We start from the raw sequence: 21,543 nt of genomic DNA on the forward strand, positions 1-21,543 counted from the left end.
CTCATCTCCCTTTCTCTTTTTTTTTTTTATCACCCCTTCATGCTTCTCTCCCAAGGAGCAGAGGTACACTAATGTCTTGTCTCCAGTGGTCCCATCTTCTCTCTTTCTACAGTCTGGATGAGCCTATGTGGGCCAAATATGAGTGAAATCACATCAAATATAAATGGATAGTGATTCTAAATATTCTTTTGCAGTGATAATCATAGCAGCAGTCGAGATTGTCCCAACCCAGAAACCTAAAAAACAAATGACAGGACTGGAGTGTGCCATAGTAGTTTGGACTGCAGACAATACAGTTCTAAAATAGGTGTCCATGACAATAAGTGATGAGCCCAGCACATAGTCTCCTCCTCTGTCTCTTGTGGAAGAAACCTCCAAAAAAGACTGTAATAGTGCTAAGCCTCTGTTTTATAAGGAGCTTAGGACCCTGAGGAACAGTAAAGAGTTGGCCCAGAGGAAGGAAAAGTGAACTGAATACAGCCTGGCCAAAAGCCACTTCAGCAGGGCCATAAGGGTTGCCAAGCACTTGTACAGCACCACACTAGCAGAGTCAGTCTAGCAGTGATTAAGACTATGGGAGTTGCTTATATTCACATGCTAGAGGAAAAGACCCTCCCACCCTTTACCATGACCTCAGTTCCTTTCATTATTTTAAACAGCAAGGTCTCCTCATCCTCTACTCAGTAACAGCCAGGAAGCAACACGTAAAGACATGTAAAGCTTCTAATAGAGTTTCTCACCTTAGACACTCAGCTAGGCAGTGCCAGGACTGCTAAGCCACCATGCAGATCTGTTAGCTGGAATGGAGAGAATTTGCCCGCACAATTGTTTGTGATAGTCTGTTACACATATGTTCAAGCATCTCTCTAAAAACAGTTATATGTAACAGTATAGCACATGAATAAATTAGCAGGATCAGATTTCCTCAGTCATTTTCTTTAAGCCACTGACACCAGTGAAGTTGAGAACAGTCATAGTGAAAGTTTGCACAGATGGTACTTTTGCACAGTCGATAGTCAGTTCTAATGACTTCAGTAATGACTTCAGGGAGGCAGAACCTCATCTTAATATCTCATCCTCTGCAGCGGCTTCACCACGCAGCCGGTGGTTGTGGCTTTTTTCCCTAAAATAATTCTGGTAAAGCTTGACTTAACACCTCAGGGCTTTCTATGATATGCTTTTTTGATTTCAGTTTAATTTTCAGCACCATGACATCAGAGTTTCTAAAGGAGAAGCAGTCTGTCTGCTGAATCTACTTGTAGATTTGTGAATTCCTTATTGCTAAGGGGCCGCTTGTTCAGTTGAGACCTACCTGGAAGGCCCTACACCTGCAGTAAGAAGGCCCTGGACTGGGAGGGGGCCCTAACTTTTTCATGGTCACTGGATCAGTGCATTAATGGATATTTCCTTATGCATGTTGTTCAGAAACACTGCATTGTGCAGTCAATTACAGTAGCCCTGCAAAGCTTGTTTGAAGCCTACATCTAAGTTTTGGAGAAATTGATTCCAACCTGTATTATCCGCCACACAGACTCATACTTGTCCGCATTAGAAACAGGCTGGTAACATGTTGGTGCAACAACCCCCATTGTGCAACTCTTAACAGTGCAATACTTGTATTTTGTAAATGAATATGGTGAAATGCCATGCTGGTAATACCTGCTGTCGTCATATGTCTTAAGGACAGGACAGTTGAGGAGGTGCTGCCATCTACTGGTATCTTAGAATTACTATAACAAACCTTCCCATTCAAAATTAAATATAGATTAGGTTACATTTAAGGCATCTTTTACCTCCTGTCTCCTTATTTTTTCTCCATCTGTCTTTCTCTCTCTCTCCGTCTCCCTGCCTTACTCTCTTGTTGAAAACTTCCACAACGAGAAGGAAAGTTTTTATGGGAGTGTGTGTGTATGTGTGTGTATGTGTGTGTGTGTGTGTGTGTGTGTGTGTGTGTTTAATTTCACTAAGTCTAGTGGATGAATGAACACAAAGAGCTGAATAGAGCAGCTCATTGCCATGGGGCAGTTCCTGGGCGTGAGGTTAATTCTCCGTGGTTACCAGCCAGCGGTGATGTAAAGAGTTGAGTAACTGTGAAATTATGGGATGCTTGGTGAGGAGAGAGCGGGATCGGGAACAAGCAGGCCGACAGAAAAGGAGACAGAGCAGAAAGACAGCGGACAGAGAGCTTGAGTGAGACTGAGGCAAAGTTATGTAAGTGGACAAACAGAGTAGAATCCAAACTGCTGAGCTTGCTGCCTGACTCTAATTCAATCACTGCATGCAAGAACATCCATTGTGCTGTAATGTTTGGAAGAGGGCTTGGTTCTTGTTCACTGTTTTCAGTATCACACACACAGAGTAGAGAGAGAGCCAAGTAACATGGGATTGAAACTATGCTGACCCAGTAGTGCTTCTATAAAGTGTTCAAAACCGTGCGTACGCGTTAAGAAAATCACTAGTGTGAGCTATTGCAGCCAGTCTGTCGGTGTAGTTGACTCTATTAGAGGGAGTGTCATCATTTTATAGGGTTTTGACTGAGGTTGGTCTCACATGTAAGCCAAACACTTAAACCTACAGTGTTGCCATAGATACAGTGTTTTTTTGTACATGAACAGTCTGAATCATCCACAGCGGAACAGTAAGGAGCCTGGCTGGCTGCATACTTGACAGACTTAACTGCAGTATGACGCTGAATGATAATCTTGACATTGTTTAATAGTCTTTTTCCATCTGAATAGAATGTATTGACAACACCGATGCTTGTGACACATTCAACCTGATGCTGTTTGTTTTCTCCTGTTGTTATTTTGGCTTATTTTTCAGTGACGTTGCGTGTTTACATACTGATATGGTCACATGTCCTGTCATGTCCAAACAGTATTTTGGTTGTTTCCAGCTCTAGTATCGGTCTTTTACTTCACTACACAAGCTATTGTAGTTGAAACGATATTGACAACTTGAAAAAGTATGATGATATGAAGTATTCATATCATATTCCAACAAAGATATTTCACTCATTTCTGTCTTTTCGTATTGACAGATAAAATGTATTACTCTTAATTCACTGGTACCCATCTTATGCAACAAGCATTGAAATGACTCCAAGGAAATGTCTAACAGATCCAACTCATCAAAACCGCCTGCTAACAAACGTATCCAGACCATCTTGTTTGTGCAATCAGAAGCTGATTTTTAGATAGGTTTCTCTGTCAGGGTCAAATGGTCAAACTTTCTGTACTTCCCTCCTGAGCCACATGTACTTAGTGCATCTGCCAATACATTCTAGATACAGAGTCCAGGCCAAAGTTTTAGGCTGGTGTCAGCGTAGTGTCAGTTGACCAAAGAGCAAAGATGTGCTTAGTTGGTGAGTTTTGTAATGTATTTTTGAGAACACAAGAGACGATGTGAAGAGACATATATTTTGCAACAGAATGCAAAGCAAATTGTAGAAAATGATCTTACTTTTCTGCTTGTGTTGATCCAAATTTACTGGTGGTTATACTTTTTATACAAGGGTAATACCTTGATGTCGACGTGCGCACACTCACACAAACAGGGACTCAGAGATTTACAGGGTTAGTGACATTTGAACACCTTGGTTGATGTTGTAGGCTGCCAGTGATATTTGACCATGTTGATGTACTCTCCTGTATTTCATGTACATACCCTCTGTGACCAGTGGCAGCTTTCAACCGTAGCCCAGGCTAATTCTGGACAGGACTGCACTGAAGCAACATAACAAAAGCATTGCAGTATTTGATAGATGAGGCTTCAATGGGGGAACTAAGTGTAAGTGGATTACACTTTGCAACTGTACAACTTCAGTGACTTTTCTCATGAAAGATACACAGTGTCTAGAAAGCTGCATCTTCACAATAAAGCAAAGATTACAAAGTATAATACTTCACACTTTAAATCTGTTTAAATTGTGAAAAGTGTTTCTAGATGAAAGGCTGCACATGGAAGATATTGGCCTCTCACCAAGAATCCACTGTCTAAATTTGGAAATTTTGGAACATACTGCTGTTCACCCCCCAGTTTTCCAGTTTCCTCTCAGCTCAACTCAACAAAGTCGGATTGTTTCTCTGGATTTGATCATTGATTCCTTACTTTCTGCTACTGTATATGTCTAAACTACTTGTGAAACACCCAAACCTCTCAGGTTTAAGGAGCAATTTTGTACATTTTAATAAAAAACTGATTAGTGTAGCAGAACAAATTTGAACAAAAGTGAACAAATTTCCTCATAATCAGGCACCATTCCGTGACAAACACACTTGGATCCGTAGGATTACATGGAAAGTACACTGAGTGATATTTTTGGCAGTTTCTCAGGTGCAGATCAGCTCATGTTGTGCAGGCAGTGATTATCGCTGTAAATGGGCTAAATCTGTTTCCTAACCTGTTGCAGAATATTTTACACTCGCATATACTCTCTCACCACCACAATGTTAATGTTGTCTGAATGTTGTCTTCATCACCTCAGGGTGTAAAAACTGTCATGTCTCTTCTTTCCTCAAACAGTTGGATAGGAAAGTTTAAAAAGCAAATACAGCGTCTTAAAAGTATCGTTCATCAGGTCTGTGTCTCTCCGTGTACGATTTTAACATGAGGAACTGTCTGCTGGGTATCAAGAAAGTCAAACAGTAAATACAGCAGGAACAGCTTCAGGCTTGTTGTTAGCTACAGTGTGTTTGTACTTGAGCAAGATAGGAAGAGAGAGAGAGCGCGAGAGTGCAGTTAGTACAGCTAGTTGGAAGAGTCCAGCTGGGTTTGTTGGCTGTCAGGAGGGAGGGAGAGAGCGAGTGTGGGGCGGTCCATGTGGATATCATCATTGGCATGTCAGGCATGACGAACCAGTTTGGCTCGGGTCTCTTCTCCTCTTTACTCCTCCCTCCCCTCTTTTCCTCTCGGTCTCTTTCTGTTTCTTCCACCCAGCGCCGTCCTCTAACTTTTAGCACCCTCTCTCTCTCTCTCTCGTGCTTCCTGTCTCTCACCCTCCCAACTCTCTTTCTCTCTCTTCTCTGTGTTATTTCTTGCGACCTTGCTCTCTCCCAGACCAGTGGAAAATGTAATTGGTGGAGGGCAGGAGGGCTGGTGGTTGTCGGGCTTCAGGCACCATGAGTGAGTATGCTGTGCATGGTGTGGTTTTCTGTCAGTTTCAGATAGGTTTCTGATGAGTGTGGCTAACATCTATATAGAGTTTCTCTCATTGTCTCTATCTCTCTATCTTTGTTTGTTTTTTATCTCATTGTCTCTCAGTGAGTCACTGAGTTATTTCCTCCCTTTGAAAACTTGCATAGTTGAGAAATCCTCAGGGATTTGCTCTTACAAGTTAAAAATATTTGTGTTTTCAAGCTTATTCTGAATTTTGTCAAAAGGCTGATAAATATAAAAAGCTCAAACATTACAGTGGAAGTTGTCTGCTACAGTTAAATAATTCTGTAAAGGTTAAAGGTTGAATTGAGTTGAATTTATCTTAGAAAGGTCAACTTGGCTCTTTAACCTGGCCACAAGTAGCACTGCTGTACTGTACTGGTTTACAGGGGGCAGCCATGTTAGACATAGGAGGTGTAGCATTTGTTTAGAAATGTAGAAAAGTCATATCTGTGTGATTCTACAGTCTTACACCAACACCACGTGTGGTGGGATTGTATACCCTTCTCTTTTCAGTGACCTAATTTAGGGTCTCAGTTCAGTGATACTACAGTTCAGTGTACTATACTTGCAGTGCTTGTGCTTGTGTTGGTCAGTTTGTAGAAGACACTTCTGTTTGAACACCGGCACTTCTGCATGATCTCGATGGTTTCTTTGTTTGCTAAAAGAACAACAATAGCTCCGCGTAATCGTCCATGATTAGCAGTATGTCTGTAGCCTTCAGAACGACCTGATCTTGATTTTTGCTGTGTGTCTATCAGTCACACGTTTATTGCTCAGACTGACAGTGTGACAGTGGACTATTCTTATATTTGAACTTGAACTTTCTTCCTCTGGTGGCTGCTGCTAATGTTGGTATGACCCTGCAGGTTGTGTTCTTTGTTCCAGCAGTCTATAATTACACTTGGACTTGAAGCTTCTTTTTGGTCGTATATCAGCTTTGTCTATTGATCCCAAAATATAAATTAAAAAGTTCAAACTTGAATGAGGACTACCAGGTGCTCCTTTTTAATAGATTCATGCTGCTGTTTTTTAAGTTGACCCAGAGTTGCTGGTTATCGGTGGTCTGTTAAAAACAAGAAACAAAAAAACGAACCTTTATTGTCTCTAAGGAAATTCTCACAGAAAACAGCAACAGCAAAAACAGCGTCCACAGCAGTCAAGTGCATCAAGAAATACTCAGAAGTCAGCAGCACTCTGTTTGCAGTCTGTTTACTTTGCACTTTGAACAGTCCTGGGAAAAGTTTTTTGTAGCCTTTGAAACTTAGTGACAGTATTTTCCATTTGAGAACTCAGAATAAAACCTTTGTAAATGAATACAGTCACGCAAAGTGCTTCTATTGATCTGACAGAAAGAGATCATTCTAAAACTGAAAAAACGATGGTTCGTCTTTACCAAATACAACACGTACGCACACTTTTTGGTGTCTCCATTGACCTTTTGTCAGCACACAGCACAGAATGCTTGTGCTATTATTATCCTCCTCCACATCCTATCAGTACTCATCATTTGAGGCTAAGGTACATTTGCCATATTTGATATCAGTACTGGGGGGAAATTTAGTCATTCTGACCAGCAGGATCAGCTTTGCTCAAATCTCATGTGTGTTCGTTTAAAGCTGTGCTCACACAATTTTAAGATGTGTTGACACCTTCAGAATGTTGATATTAAATTTTACATAGCTTCAGGCTTTAAAGAGGCACTTCTTTTGAAAAAATAATCGTATTAAATTAGCTTCAGGGGTAATGGTTTTGGATTTGACATTGGAGTGGTGTACAAGATGTGTACTTTCATACTTTATTAAAAAAGATTGAGAAATAAATATCCAATACAGTGTAGATGGAATGACAAAAAAAGCTTACCAGAGCTGTTGGTCTTCTGCCATACCAGTTACTGTGTCTAATGAAGAGTTTTTATGTAAAAGAAAGACTGAGTCATCATCACACTATTATATGTCAGCAAAACTAATAAATACTTTAACTCAACAGTAAAGTGTCCCATTTCGAATGCAAGTGGAATTGGTAGATCTTGTAATTCAGTGTTGAATCCTCATTGGCTGTGCTTGTTGAATGATTCCCCAGCTGCTCTCTCTCTCTCTCTCTCTCTCTCTCTCTCTCTCTCTCTATCTGTGTGTGTGTGTGTGTGTGTGTGTGTGTCTGTGTCTGTGTCTCCCTTGTCTCCCTTTTTCAGCACAGTCAGTCTTTCAGTCTGGATTAGCAAACTGTGAGAGACAGCATTGTTAGAGAGACATACACAGAGGGAGACAGACAGCAGAGAGCGACAGAGCCAGAAATAGCGAGAAACAAAGGACATTATTTTTTTACTGTACGTTTCTTCTCATTTATTCTGTGCACATGCTAGTTCTGTCAATCCAAGAGCCTCTCTATTCCACATTTTTGTAGTAAGAGTGATTTTTTTAAATCTGAATTCTTGTTCTGAACAGAGAGAATATACTCTTAACAGAATCCTAAATGGGTGCTCTTTTAATAGCACACTAAACTGATTTGTGAACAGAGAGGCACATAGCTGAAAGCTTAGGTAAGGTTATTTAGTTTTCCACAGCAGCACACAAATGTGGTTCTCTGGTTGACTCATTAGTTTTTAGCAGAAGGCTGCTCTTGACTTTATTCAGTCGGTTTGGCTGCCATGTCAAAGATGAGTTCATGTGATGTATGAATGATTGTAGTTCTATTTTTTTACCCAATAGGAAATAAAGGTAAAAGTAACAGTAGCTGTTTGTTTGTTTTTCACCATGAACACCATTTTCCTTGTACTCAAGTGAGAATGCCATACAGGCTACAACAGTTTCCTAATATGAGACAAACCCATGTGTGTATGTTTGTGTCATTGTTTCTTTACTGTCCCTTGGGTTTTGACTTTTGAGTAAGTACGGGTCAACTTGTTATAAAACATGGTCTATCTAACATGAGCAGGGTTGCACTGTACAGCCCCATTCCAAGTCTAAGCATTAGATTTAATTTAACTGATGATGCAAATTGACTCAAATGAACCTAACCCTCAGTTGGTCTCCATTTTTGAGTGCTACACAGCAGATGCATGTAGCGGGGGGTTAGTTCCTCAATTACCCACTAGAGGGCGTACTGTGCCTTCAGTTCCAACAGACTGCAAACATCCTGTTGGATTGCTTTGCAAATGAAGAGAGGTTGTCCAGTCTATAATATTAAACAATACCCAGAACTGACACTTTGTCACGGTGTCACGACCAGCCTTTAGTCCCTGCTGAAAATTGTATATGTATTATGTATGTTTACTTATTAAAGTTATTGCCAAACAAAAAAAAACAAATACTATACAGCATCTCTCTTTGTCTCTGTGTAGATGTGTGTAACAGTACTGACTTGCCGGAGCTTGAGATTATCAGCCTTTTGGAGGAACAGCTGCCAGTCTACAAGCTGAGGGCCGACACCATCTTCGGCTACGACCAAGATGATTGGCTGCACACGCCACTGGTGGAGCCTGACTCTGCCCTCGACCTGACTACCGAACAGATAGAGGAGACCCTCAAATACTTCTGTAAGTTGATCATATATCTCTTTTCTGGTGATTTGGTGAACAAGTACAGTATCCAATTTTCTTCTAAATATAATGGTGATGATTGTTGCTGCTATGTTTGTAAAGCAATCCCTTTCCGCCCAGTTCTGTGCTGAAGTGTCTTGTGAGCCAACATCATATTAGTATTACAGCCCCCTTCTCAATTATTATCATCTCCCAAATGAAGAGCCATTATTTCCTCTGGGTAGACATCAACATGTCTGTTAACATAAATCCTATGTCAAAAAACTAAGGATAGACAATTAGGTTTCCAGATTTAACCTTCAGGAGCTTTTATGAGAGATTAACAATGCACATTAAAGGCTGAGATTTAAAATTTATACTGACCTTCAGTGGGTAGGAAGCAGAGATGAGAGAAAGTATGGTCACAGCAGCTGGTCATGGTTGCCACAACAAACATGGGTCTCTCTCTCTGTTGCTTGATGTTGCGCTCTCTCTTGCACTCAGTCCTCTATATTTTCATGCACGTGTCAGCGCTTGTCTTATCAAACTAAAAGCTGCCTCGCAGTTGTCGTCTCTGCCAGCTGTATACCAAACATACACACACACACACACACATATAATAAATAAACACATGTGCACACACTGCACGTGGCAAACCAAGGGAACGTAAAGTAGATTTTTTTTTTTCACCATCAATAATTCAGTTCTTGATTTATGTCTGCGTGAACACTGACTCAGAGTAAAAAAAAAAAAAAAACAGTTTCTAAAAATAGTTGAATCATCTTTATAAATAACCTTTACTGAGAACTGTAACTTCACCTCGTTGCCCCATGCCGGCATAGTCACATTGGCCTTGACATTTCTGTGATAGCCAGCCAGGCTAACAGGGTACGACAAGGTCATGTTACATAAGACATATTATGAGTTGTTCTGCGGGGGGTGTTTTACTAAACAGCTTTATTATCAAATGAATTCGCCACATGCAGTACTGTTGGTTTTTTTTTCTCTCCCCCACTCCACATTGGAGTCATGTTTCTCCTCATTATTGCCTCAAACAGATGGCCGGGTATCGACACCCGAGGGGGCCATGGTGTATGAGTGCTGATGGGTCATATTGGTTTCATCCTGGCAGAGAAGATATGTTTCACATACATCTTTACCTCGAGCTTCATTTGTTTGACAGTGTTTTAAAGTAACAGTGATACGCACGACGTTGCAGCACGCAAGTACTGTAGTGGTTCATTCATTTAAATATGTAACCTGCTGCATGAGAATGATATGTTCAAGGAGCTGATGACATGGAGGCAACTGACCAATAGGGAGCATCTCCATGTTGTGATGACATCACAGCCACATGTCTCATCAGTCAGAGGAGAACAGAGGAGACGGGTTGTCTGGTGGACAGACATTTGATCTGTCATGTAGATGCTGGTGATAATTATCAACCATGTGGAAGTTTTTTGTGCTGTTGACATAGACGAACTCTTTCTTTAAAATGTTTTTGTGTACTTTTGTGAATAACAGATGTATCTCCTTGTCATGCAAGTTTTGATATATATACCAGACAGGTGGCATTGTTTTTAAAGGTTAGTATTTTGTCATTATTTGGGTGTAGCAACTGCGAGTGTTGTGGATTTACTTCTATTCATACAATATAGTGATATTTATAATGTTGTCATCCATGTAGTGACCACCATGTAGCCCTGTACAATGGCACACATATGAACTGTAACTGAATCTGTAAGCGGAGGCTGATGTAACATAACAGTTGTTATATCAGCCTCAGTTATATGACCCTTCTGGCTCTTTTAACATTAAACCGTGTGAAAGTCGCTTTATTAGCAGGATTTAGTTTTTCACACATTATCATAAACATGTGGTGTTGAAGCAAACTTGCTCCCTGTAAGCACCAGTTTTGACAGTTTGATGTTAGCCTGTTAACTAGTGGTCCCGGCCTTCTGTTAGCTCCATCCTGCTAATATCAGTATGTACAGAGGTGTATTTTCCATAACAAGCATTGCTTCAGTCTCTTTCTGCTTTTCCAAGCTGGTTGACATTGAATTTGTTCCTATTGTCATTGAAATGACCCTTATTTGCATGTGTTTTTTTTTTTTTGTTTTTTTTGCCATGATGACACATCAGCTTTTTGCCTCCGGTGCACTCTGTGTGTGCTTCTTTCATCACTCCCCAGCTAAAATAACCAATCCCCGCATACCCATTGTGTTCATTCAGTTAGCCACGTCACCCCTGCCAACGCTACACTCTCCTGCTAACTGCTTTTACATGCTGCTCATCCTCAGGCCTTGGAGTCTGAGCCTGTTACTATAGCAACCACACAGAAGGACAAAGTAGAGGAGAGGAGGGGGGAGACGCTGACATACGAATGGAAGGCGGGAGCAAGCCGGTGATACTGCTCCCTCTGATTGGTTATGAGCACTCTCAAACTCCGCCCATCCTACTGTGTCATGGTTCTCATCATTTCTGCTGCAAAACCCGTGACTGCTGCTGCTGCTGCTCGCTCTCAAGCTCTGTATCTCTGTATTTATTGAGTCATTGTTAGAGATGCGGTGGTCCATGTGTAGAGCCAGTGCTGTCACTGAGCAAGGAACGTTACAAAAGAGAAGACGATTTTCATGATATGACCTCATGAAGACGAAACTCGGCCAGAGGACAGACAGGTAGGAGCAGAGGAAGATAAACTGACCAGAAGATATAAACGGATGGGGGCATGGGAGGACAGAAGCTGACATGTTTGCTGAAGGTTTGGAGTGACTGAGTGGAAAACTGAAAGATGGCCAAAAAAGAAGACAGACAGAGAGACTGCACAGATTGAAGGAAGACTGCAAATCTCAGCTGGCACATATTGCTGAAACTGTGAAGAACTAAATGATGGATGGATGAAAGGGCAGTGAAGTGACACTGTTTTTTTTCTAATTACAACTGATGACGCAAGTAACCGTTCTGGGAGATGACATGCAGAAATGGCACCTGCTTCACAGCAAATATGGAGCATAATACACTGACAGTTTGCCGTTAATGAATGCGGGACAAAAAAGACATATGATGACACTGGACAGACTCTCACCAACAATAAAAACTGTGTGCCAGCTCGTAACTGCTAAGCATGCTGGGATAACAGAAGTAGGCACTGACTGACTGACTAACGGACACTATTAGTGGCTGCAAGACCCCAGTTGACAGCTGCTTGTCTCTTGAGCATGCTGGGACATTGGATTTGCCAGAGATGTTACAGCTAAGAATGCTGGGACATTGGAAACAATACAGCTGTGTGTCAGAGCGGTGAGGATGAAGAGACGAGGCCAGAGGTTTGTCAAGGCAGACTACTATGAACTGGACTGGTACTATGAAGAGTGTACTGATGGTAAGACTATTTCATGCAGTGACATCTAGTTGTTGAAAGGTCAACTCAAACCAGCTACTGGACTGGTGCAGATGATAAGAGATGGATTTTATAAATACTAAAGTACTTTTTGTTGGGTAGTTGGACAAGAGTAACTAGAGTAAAAACTAGAGTAAAATAGTAGTTGCTGGCCTGCTATTACATGCTATGGATGCAAAATGAATTTCATCGTAAGCTGACATTAAAGTTGTATTGTATATACTGTATATCATAATGAAATCTAGAGAAATATTTACAGGAGGGATGGCTGTAGTGTAACAGTACAGACAAAACAAGACAAGAGCTGTCTACAAACTACTACTAGCATAATGATAGACGTTTGTGGCAAGTTTATCAGATCTTGACGTATGTATGATGTAGTTATGGCAAGAAATTCAGACAAATTTGCTTTGAGGATGGAGCCTACAGCATATGTTGTAACACTGTTTGATAACCACTGGACAGGTTTTATAACTTGTCCTCTGATGACAGATGGGCAGACAGAGGTTAGAGTGAAGAGAGGTGCTAGTGGCAGGATTAAGGTGGATTGGTCAATATTAAACAACATAATAGAAAAAAAGTGGATTAAAAGATAAAATCCCTTTATTTTCCTTTGAGTAAACCCCTTAATGCAATCAGCTCAGACTGACATTTTTGTGCAAGGTTTCATTCCAATGAAAACCCAGTTAATGTAACCTTGTGGATTATCTTTCACAACAGAAAAAAAGCATCAAGGCTGATGTTACAGACAGGACAAACAGCAGCGTTAAAGCTGTGGCTGCTGGATACAGGAGGTGTTGTAACAGGTGCTGTGTGGCAGCTGAGTCAGTGTGGCTTCAAAAATAGGGCCGAGGAGTAGCTTATGTGACTAGCTGTGGGTGTACTGTAGGATGTGGGACTGGGGATTGTTGTGTTTCCTCTTTTGTTGGATTCAGATTGAAGAGTTGAACTAGTTGATTATCACAGCTGGGAAACAGGGAGACTAGACAGGGAAATATGCTGACTTGGAGAGATTTAAAGTTGTGACAAGGAGCAAAAACTCAATTTTAGGTAGGCAGGTAGATAATCTAAGTGACAATGTAACTGAGCTAAAGGAAGGTAAGTCAGTCAAAGTTTAGGTCAAACTGGCAAAAATACTGACTTAAAAAACACAGCAAGCAATAGAAACAAGGATGTATTGGCTGCAGAGCTGCTGGTCATTTACTCTTATGCATGTATTATAGAATTTGGTGCAGTGATGTCCATTTATGTAACATACCCTCATTTGTTACAAAAGCTTGTGGTATTGTCTTGCAGTAGCTACAGTACGTCTAACTAACCTGTGTGATAATGATTGTACAGATTGATCTACACACACACAGCTGAGACATGTGGTGTATTGATGGTGCCCGGTCATGTGATATGTGTTACAGCAGGGGTTGCTTTAATCACCAGCCTTTTGGCACTGCCTCTGGCTCTCTCTGTACATCTTTCTACCCCAGTCTGTGTCTCTCCTCTCTTGTGCATGACATTTATGTGCGATATAATTAATTTCATTCAATACATCGATCACCTGCTCTAATTACTTTCCATTAGACTGAATGCGGGTGCATTTTTCTGAATGCAACGATGTGTTAGGCTAGTTATACACACTACTATGCATGTGTGTCAGGGATGCTCAGTGGAGATGGTTACATAAGTTTGAGGCAGCTCAGCACATCCTTCAATGTGAGCTGTGCAGCTTAAACGCTGCAATATTATTCAGCTGTGGCAGCTAGCCCACGTTTGATTCCCAGTCTTTGTTGATTTGCCTTTTTGGAGACAAATGCTCCCTGTAAGACACTTATAGAAGGATTTACAACTGTGCTTGATGCTGAAATTATCAAATAACCAAATGACAAGGGGTTTCTTTGATCAATCTTCTGGTGGAGTATGGAAGCAGAAATAGAAAGCAGCTGGGTTTGGTGTTATTCTGAGATATACAAGGGAGGGATGTGGAAGTGGGTTGGCTTATATTTAGCCCAATGATTTGCATGTCGCTCTTAGCCTCTCTTGTCGATAGCAGCCTGCCAAATATTCTTTGGCACTTTTTGATGCCTTCAAAAGAAATGGCTGGGTAGATAGAGGACAGTGGACTGTGGCTGAGAAAGAAGGAAATTATCAATAAAGATGTGATAGTTGTAGGTCACAGAATGAAGCTGAGGCACAAAAGATGTGCTTTTGAGCACTACTTGGATCCCTTAGAGATGTCTAATCTGACTTCTCCACGTGATGTCAGTGTTTAAGTTTTAACCTGGTTTTGCTGTCAGGAACCACTGCAAACCAATTATGTCTTTGTTTGTAAGTTATCACTTAAAGAGTTATCACTAAAAAAATTTCAATAAATGTTGAAAGTTTTTTCAAATATCAGTAGGAAATAACCTGCTGCGTTTTAGAAAAGTTCAATCTGCAGGTAGGACAGAAAGTGGTTCTCTTCCTGTTGCTCTTTTGTTGGTAATGTTGCTATAAATACAGTGTCAAAGGAGACACTGAAGACACAAATCACTACAAACCTTAAAAAAAAACACAACACCAAAAGTCTCCCAGTGGATTTCATATATGTAATTATCCAAAGTGTGTAAATGTGCAAATTCCTTGTTCATTTGTGTTGTTTTCTTCGATACTTAACTGTTAAAAATAGACTATTGAGGTGAAAGGTGGAGGGGTTGTGTATGAGAGAGGGGGGAAAGGACAAACAAGTGGAGTGTAAAGAGTGAATGTGACCAGAAAAGCAATGGGAGAGGCTCAGAAGCACTGAGTGGTGTTTGTGCAGGACTCTTTTGTTGCCTGCAGCATTGCATCCATAGGACCATTGAGTGGAGTTACTCAAGCGTGCAGGACGGTACCGAGCTGACATCAGTTTCTAGACCAATTACAGTAATTATAACAGTTGAGCCGTGACTAATGGGCAGAAAATTGGACTGCTTTGATGTGGCACATACTCATTTATGAAATATCCGGTCTTACGAATCTCACTAGCTCAGCTCAAATGGATATGTGACATACCCACTGACATGCAGTATAGACTGTACACTTACTCATTTAGTCTTTATTAATTGAAAATATCTGGGAAGTGTGAATATATATTATAGTAACACTGGGTTTATGCATTTTAAAAAACCAAACACTAAATACTTATCTTTTTATAGATGCTGATTAGCAGTAAGACAGTTTGGTTTCATACAGCTTAGCAGCATTTACATGGATGAGCAACCAGACCAGCTGATTACTGTATTTTTATGAAAAAGCATTATCAGTAGACCTTCAGTTCATGTTTAACCACACAGCCTCAAATGAACCATTTACATGATGTGATAAAGGTCACAATGAGGTGGTGAGTTTGGTGATGAGTCATCAAGTCATAAGGAAGTCAGTTGAACAGTTAACTAAATAGGAATAACAAACAAAAATGAAAATACTTGCTGCAGTGTTTATAAAACTTTATTTTCCCTGCTAATAAGTCCATACTTTTTATATTTTTCATTATGGAGCAACTGCTAGAGACGGGCTTAGAAATTTGGCATTGGACTTTTTGTGTCCATTCCTTAGAAACATCCGTTGAACATGTTGCACAATCTGGTACACTTGAGCCAGTTCTGTCGTTTTGTGTATTTAAAGTTGACAGCATCATTCTTTTTGTGCCAGTTTTCAAAGGCAGTCTTTTGAAACATGTTTTCAAAGTGGTTTTGGGAGGATATCTTGTGAAATCAGATCACTTGATTACAATGCACTGAGCTTGTAACCCATTTAATAGATTTTGGCAAAGAGCTTACCTCTTAGAGCAAGTTTCAGCAAGCAGGTCTGTGGTTTAGGGAAGAAGCAGATTTAATGGGTGAAATCACTTTGCTATCATATCACTTCTGTTCTGTCCAGTTCATGAAGAGCATGGGCGTTCTTTTTTTACACAATGAATTATTCAACTAATTATACAAAAATGTATGACATTCATTGTCTCAAAACCTCTGCCTCTGTAACTGCTGCTGCTCCAGAAATAGTTCCTGTGTCTTTCTAGTCTCCAGTGTTCATGTTCACTTTTATGTTTTAAGATCTTATTCAGATTCAGGCAATATTCTTTTTTATTGAAATTGTGAGGTAAACATCTTTGTTGGGTTAAAAAGTTTAAAAGTAGCATTCAGCTTTACATTACATTTACGAGAGAGAGAGGATGTTTAGATTCTTTTGATGTTTGTCCATTATCATGACTTTACAGTATGGTGCTTATTATTTATTGATGTATTTATCAGGGCCATGTACGGTGTTAAACATAAATGTTACCAGTTGATGTACTGTACCACAGTTAGCTTATAGCTAATTTTCATCTACAGTCCCTTAGGCAGGTCACAATTAAAACGTATAACAGCACAGTAACAAACAGTACAAAGCAAAAAACACACAAGAAACATAATACAACTTAAACTGTGGTTTGAAAATCCCTTTATTGATTTGATCAAATGCCTCCTTCCAGCCCAAAGTAAGCTTATATCTCATGGATCTCACTCAATGCTACAGTCCGCAGGTTAAATGTACAAAAAAATTCACCTGTGGAGGTTTCACTGTGTCTAGCCCCACCCTGGAAACAGGTGCATGTCTGTTATTGTTTGCGCTGCCCTATTGTCACCATAGAGGCTGAACGGGACTGTACCAAGTTACTTCCACCAGAGGGGGGGTTGGGTAAGGACTGACCTAAGAAACGGATCTCCCTCAGTTTGATTTTCTCCTGTAGGTTTCAGCCTGAACCATTTCAAAGCTTGAAATGAGACGAAAGGTTGAGGATTAAAGGGATAAAGATTAATATTATATTAAATGCTCTCATCTGTTGTGTTAAATCTATTTTAACCCAGTTTTATGACCTTAAAAAGTTGATGGAAAGTGTGTATGTGTGAGTCTGTCTACCCCTCATCTGTGGTAAAGTAGAGTAGGCCATTCACTGACCAGTCACAGAGGAGAAGGGGAGGAGTTGGGTTATCTGGGCGTCTCATGGAGTTGCCACAGGACAAATGATACACACACTTTAACAGACTCACACAGCAGACATTATTTTGTACTTGACAGATTTACACACACAGACTTTGCCTGTCGTACACAATGGAGTGTTTAGAGAGACCTACTCTATACACTTCCTCTCTTCTTTGGAACAAAAACTTTGTCCGATGTGTACTTTCACATCCAGGCACAGACAGATTAGGTATTGATTCATAGATTAAAATTCACACACCCACAAGTGCACACAGCGCAGGTACAGTAGGAGTCATGGCGTTGCACTTGCAGGTTTTGAATTTTAGTAGTTAGCTGTAGTGCCCGGAGTGGAGGATGGCGCTGCTCACATCTGCTGGTTCTGAGGATGAACTGGAGTACTCCAACCAGCCGGAGGAAGACGAGGAATATGTTTGTCTGCCAAGTCAAGGAAGCACAGAGCAGGAGGAGGAAGAAGAAGAGGAATATGTATGTCTTGCCAGTCATGGAAGTACAGAGCAGCAGGAGGAAGAAGAGATGGATGAAGAGCAACAAGTTCTGTGTGAAGGTAGTCTGCGGTCATCTTTACAATCAAGGGCACACAGTCTTTTGCCTTTCCTCTTTGGTTCTCACTGTGTGTAGGCTGTGTGTTGGTTTGCTCAGTTGCTCTCACCTGTGTTGTAGTGCGATTCTTCTGTCTGTCTTTCTGTCATTTGTCCTGTAGTGATGTGGATTTATTAAATGGCATCTTGTCTCCTGTAGCTCATTCCTGCAGGTGTCGTCCGTCATATTAGTGTTGGATCTAATCCCAACACAGCATGGTTGATCTGCCTGCTGGGTTGACATGTTCAAATATGGGCTTGGCTCTTTACCCCGGCTCTCATTTCAGTGTTGTGTATTCAATGCCAACATGCTACAGTTTCATATTTGTTTAAAAAATGCACAAATATTCCCACTTGATATTTCTGTCGTTAGCTTGTATTTGATCACTTTGGGTTTTGTTTGAGGGATGAGAAACCATCCTGAATTTTTCACAGATGTGATTAGATAGATTGATGGATAACAGAGGGACGGAGGTTGATGATGAGGCAGAGGAACGTGTAATGTGAGAGACGTGTACATAGACTAAATGTACAGTGCCACGGAACGAAGGATTCTTCTTCAGTAGACAGTAAACTGTGTCAATGAGGCTTTACCACAAAATAAGAGTGAAATGAAGAGAAATTCAGTTATTTGTCAGCATTTGCATGTATAATAATATTTTCTTGGACAGAAGCATTAGACTCAGTACATGATTTTCAAGAGTTACTGTGGCATAAACAGTTTTTTATAGATGTAATTAAGATGCTATCATCCAAGGTCCAATAAGGAAATTGGGCTCGATGATATGAACTTGCATTACATTTTAGCAGTGCTTTGGAGCATTAGTCAGAATAACGATCGCTCCTTTGTGTCTGTTGTCTCGGTGTTTGTTTGTTGTCCTTGAACCTGTATGTTGTCTGTTGCCCAGTAGCAGCCAGGATTATTAGGTCGTCTGTAACTCCAGACTTCTGGCTCCGTCAGCCCCCTGCTGCAAAGCAGACAGGAGAGTCCGTTAACGGCTTCACATCACAACTCAGAGTCACCACTTGAGAAATATATTCTGAGGGTTTTTTTTTTTTAATTAAGATTTAGCCCAATCATTTGACTTCTGTCTCTTCTTTAACCTTTATCTGACATGTTTTAGGTTACTCTCTACTCTCTCTCTACTGTAAAAAAAACACCAAGATCACCTTCCAATATTAAGTTACATATTAAGTTTTATCCAGGTTACAATACCCTACATTAATCTGCACTTTCCTTTTTGCGTTTGCAGCCCATGTATGACCAAAGTGGATTAATAAAGTAAATCAGTAAGGGAATATAACCTGGTTTCCTGATCTCATTGAAAGAGCAGGAAATCCCAATATTTTTTTAGTCAAATCAACACTCAATTCCCAAATTAGCCTCAAGGGGCTTTTCATTCTGTACAGCATACAACATCCTTTAACCTTAGACCCTCAATTCCAATAAGGAAATACTCCCCCCAAAAAATCTTTAATGGGGCAAAAATGGAAGAAACCTCAGTCCATGTCATTACTTATTTATACAGATTTGCTGGAATTTTATCTCTGTTACAAGTGTTAAGTATCAGTCTGCCAAGTTTCACAAACATGTTGTCATTTAGTCAACCATGTCTTTCAACAACTGTGCCTCCCTCTGAATCTTTATGCTTTCTTTACATAGTGCTAAGAGAAGTGATCTTAATTGTCATTATTGAGACTCTCCGTAAGAAATAGAAATAAGTAGAAATAGAAATATATCTATTTCCATATCTAAATTCTTCAACAGGTAAAACATACACACGCACAGGGTATGGCAGGTAAACTGGCTGCTCCTTGTGCTATCAAGCATACAATCTCATTACAGGCCAGATAACATTGCATAGATGCATTTTTTTGTGTGTGAGGTCGCACGCACAGTTCATGTGTGTTTTCTGTCGACCATTATGCTGATTGTTCCCTTAGTGACTCTGTGCCTTCACAACTCACCCAGGAGAGACTACACTGTCATTTGTGTGTGTGTGTGTGTGGGGTGGGGGGGGGGGGTGGTTGTTAATATTTCATTCATCATGATTTTGTTCTTTACTGTGTATATGTTTGTGCGGGAAGTGGGAAGGAACTCCTGTATGAATTAACTTTTTGAACTTTGACTAGTTTGTTTTCAAGTAGAATCTCTTTCACACTAAACTGAGATCTCATAGAGTGAAAATGAATGAGGAACATGACAGTGAGAGTCCCTTGTTTAATCTCAAATTGCCTCTCTGTGAAGCTTCTCATGTCATGCAGCCTCATTCAACTTTACCCAGGTAGAAAAGAGCACCATATTTAGTAAAACATTTTTTTTCCCAGCAGCAATACACTGCTTGCAATATATGGGGATATGAAAATAGATTGTTTGCATTGGCTAACTCTGTTTTGCATCCTGGGAGGCCTCTGAGTTAGCCCTACTTTGTTTGAGCCTGACATGACGTTTGTGTATTCATTTTTTCAGTGAAATCTGAAATAGTTCGATTTTTTTCTGTGTTGTAAGTGGATGTATCGTATTATGTCACTGTGCCTCCTACCGCTATATGACACATTATGATATGCTTGGTATTACACCTCCAGACAGTGTGACATCACACACTTCCTCTCTCCAGCTGACAGTGTTGACAGTGATAAAACTGACTCCAAAAATAAATATCCTCACACTCTGATGTATCCCAAACAAAGTTATTTCATCCACATTGATGTGCGAATGTGACCTTTAGAAAAACAGATTTACAAGGATTTTTTAAAAATGAACCAAAGACCACAATGCTGGACACCAGTTACTCTCAAGAAGAAGACAAAATAGTCGTTACTTTTGACATGGCGGTGATAGTCAGAGCTCTGTGTGAGGAGGGAGGGAGCTGATAATGAACTTGTGATGATACAGCTGAAGTGAATAGCAGTGAACAGGCGTGGCCCTTCACATTGACCGCTGTATCTGTGTTCAATAATTAATCTTCTGAATCACTGGGCAGGTTGATAAATAGTGGGGCTGCGTGTGATTCAGTGTTAAGGTGTGTATACGTGTAATATGCGGGTGTGTGCGGAACTTCTTAGGAATATAATATGATTCATGAACCCTGAACAAGAGGGAAGCAGTAAGATGATAGCAGAGGGAACAGAGAAGCATTGTTTATTTGTCAATCAAGTTACTTAGAGTGTGACATCCAACACGTAGCGGTGTTGTGTGGTAGAAACACTGAGAATCTTACATAAGACAGTTAGGAAATCTGGAAATCTTCTTTTAAGGCAGGTTAATATTTAAGATCTCATTCCCATAGTTATCTCACATTATACAATTGAGTTAATTTATTTACACATGATAACTTTAGAAGACAGGATCAACAATATCAAATTACTTTCCTATCCCTTTTCATATGCCATTAGACGTTTTATTAAACCAGCTGAAACTCAGATATTTATCTTGCGTTCTGCTACAGACATTACAAATTGCAAATACATTGCAGGCTCATGCAATGTATCAGTTGTGACCTTGGGTCAAAAACTCAAACCACATTTTGGAGTGATTAAAGTTACTTGTCTTCCAACAGGACGACCTGTAGTGTAATCATGGAGTCTTAAATACTGTAAAGAAGAGCTGAATGATTTTGTATTGACACTTTAAATATCTTTGTCTTCCTCTCTGTGTCCGCAGTGCTGTGTGCAGACAGAGTGGGCCAGATGACAAAGACCTACAGCGACATTGACGCTGTCACTCGACTGTTGGAAGAGGTAAGAGCATGCCAAGAAAAATCAGTAAGAGTAGAATAAATGCACAAGACTACAGTTAATACAGACTGTAAGGTACTTTTAGTCAAATGTTATGTGGTCTGATAGTCTAAACACCGGTTGCTTTATGAGACTCATCACAAAGGAGGTTTGATAGA

The 21,543-nt window shown here is 40.3% G+C and overlaps 1 protein-coding gene across 6 annotated transcripts in view; it reads left to right on the forward strand.

The window, feature by feature from the left end:
- The window catches only part of trak1a (trafficking protein, kinesin binding 1a), a 37,726-nt gene that overhangs the window by 603 nt on the left and 15,580 nt on the right, over positions 1–21,543 (forward strand). For 3 of the 6 annotated variants that reach the window (XM_067602219.1, XM_067602220.1, XM_067602218.1), the window contains exons 1-2: positions 17,134–17,613; positions 21,312–21,388. In XM_067602219.1, coding sequence (XP_067458320.1) covers positions 17,403–17,613; positions 21,312–21,388 — 288 coding nt within the window. In that variant the 5' untranslated portion in view covers positions 17,134–17,402. Of the gene's footprint in view, positions 1–4,926; positions 5,125–8,497; positions 8,693–17,131; positions 17,614–21,311; positions 21,389–21,543 lie in introns of those variants that run through there. The other 3 variants (XM_067602216.1, XM_067602217.1, XM_067602214.1) reach the window with 3 other exon arrangements.

Source organism: Thunnus thynnus, chromosome 10, assembly GCF_963924715.1.
Source record: "Thunnus thynnus chromosome 10, fThuThy2.1, whole genome shotgun sequence".
Classification (NCBI taxonomy): domain Eukaryota; kingdom Metazoa; phylum Chordata; class Actinopteri; order Scombriformes; family Scombridae; genus Thunnus; species Thunnus thynnus.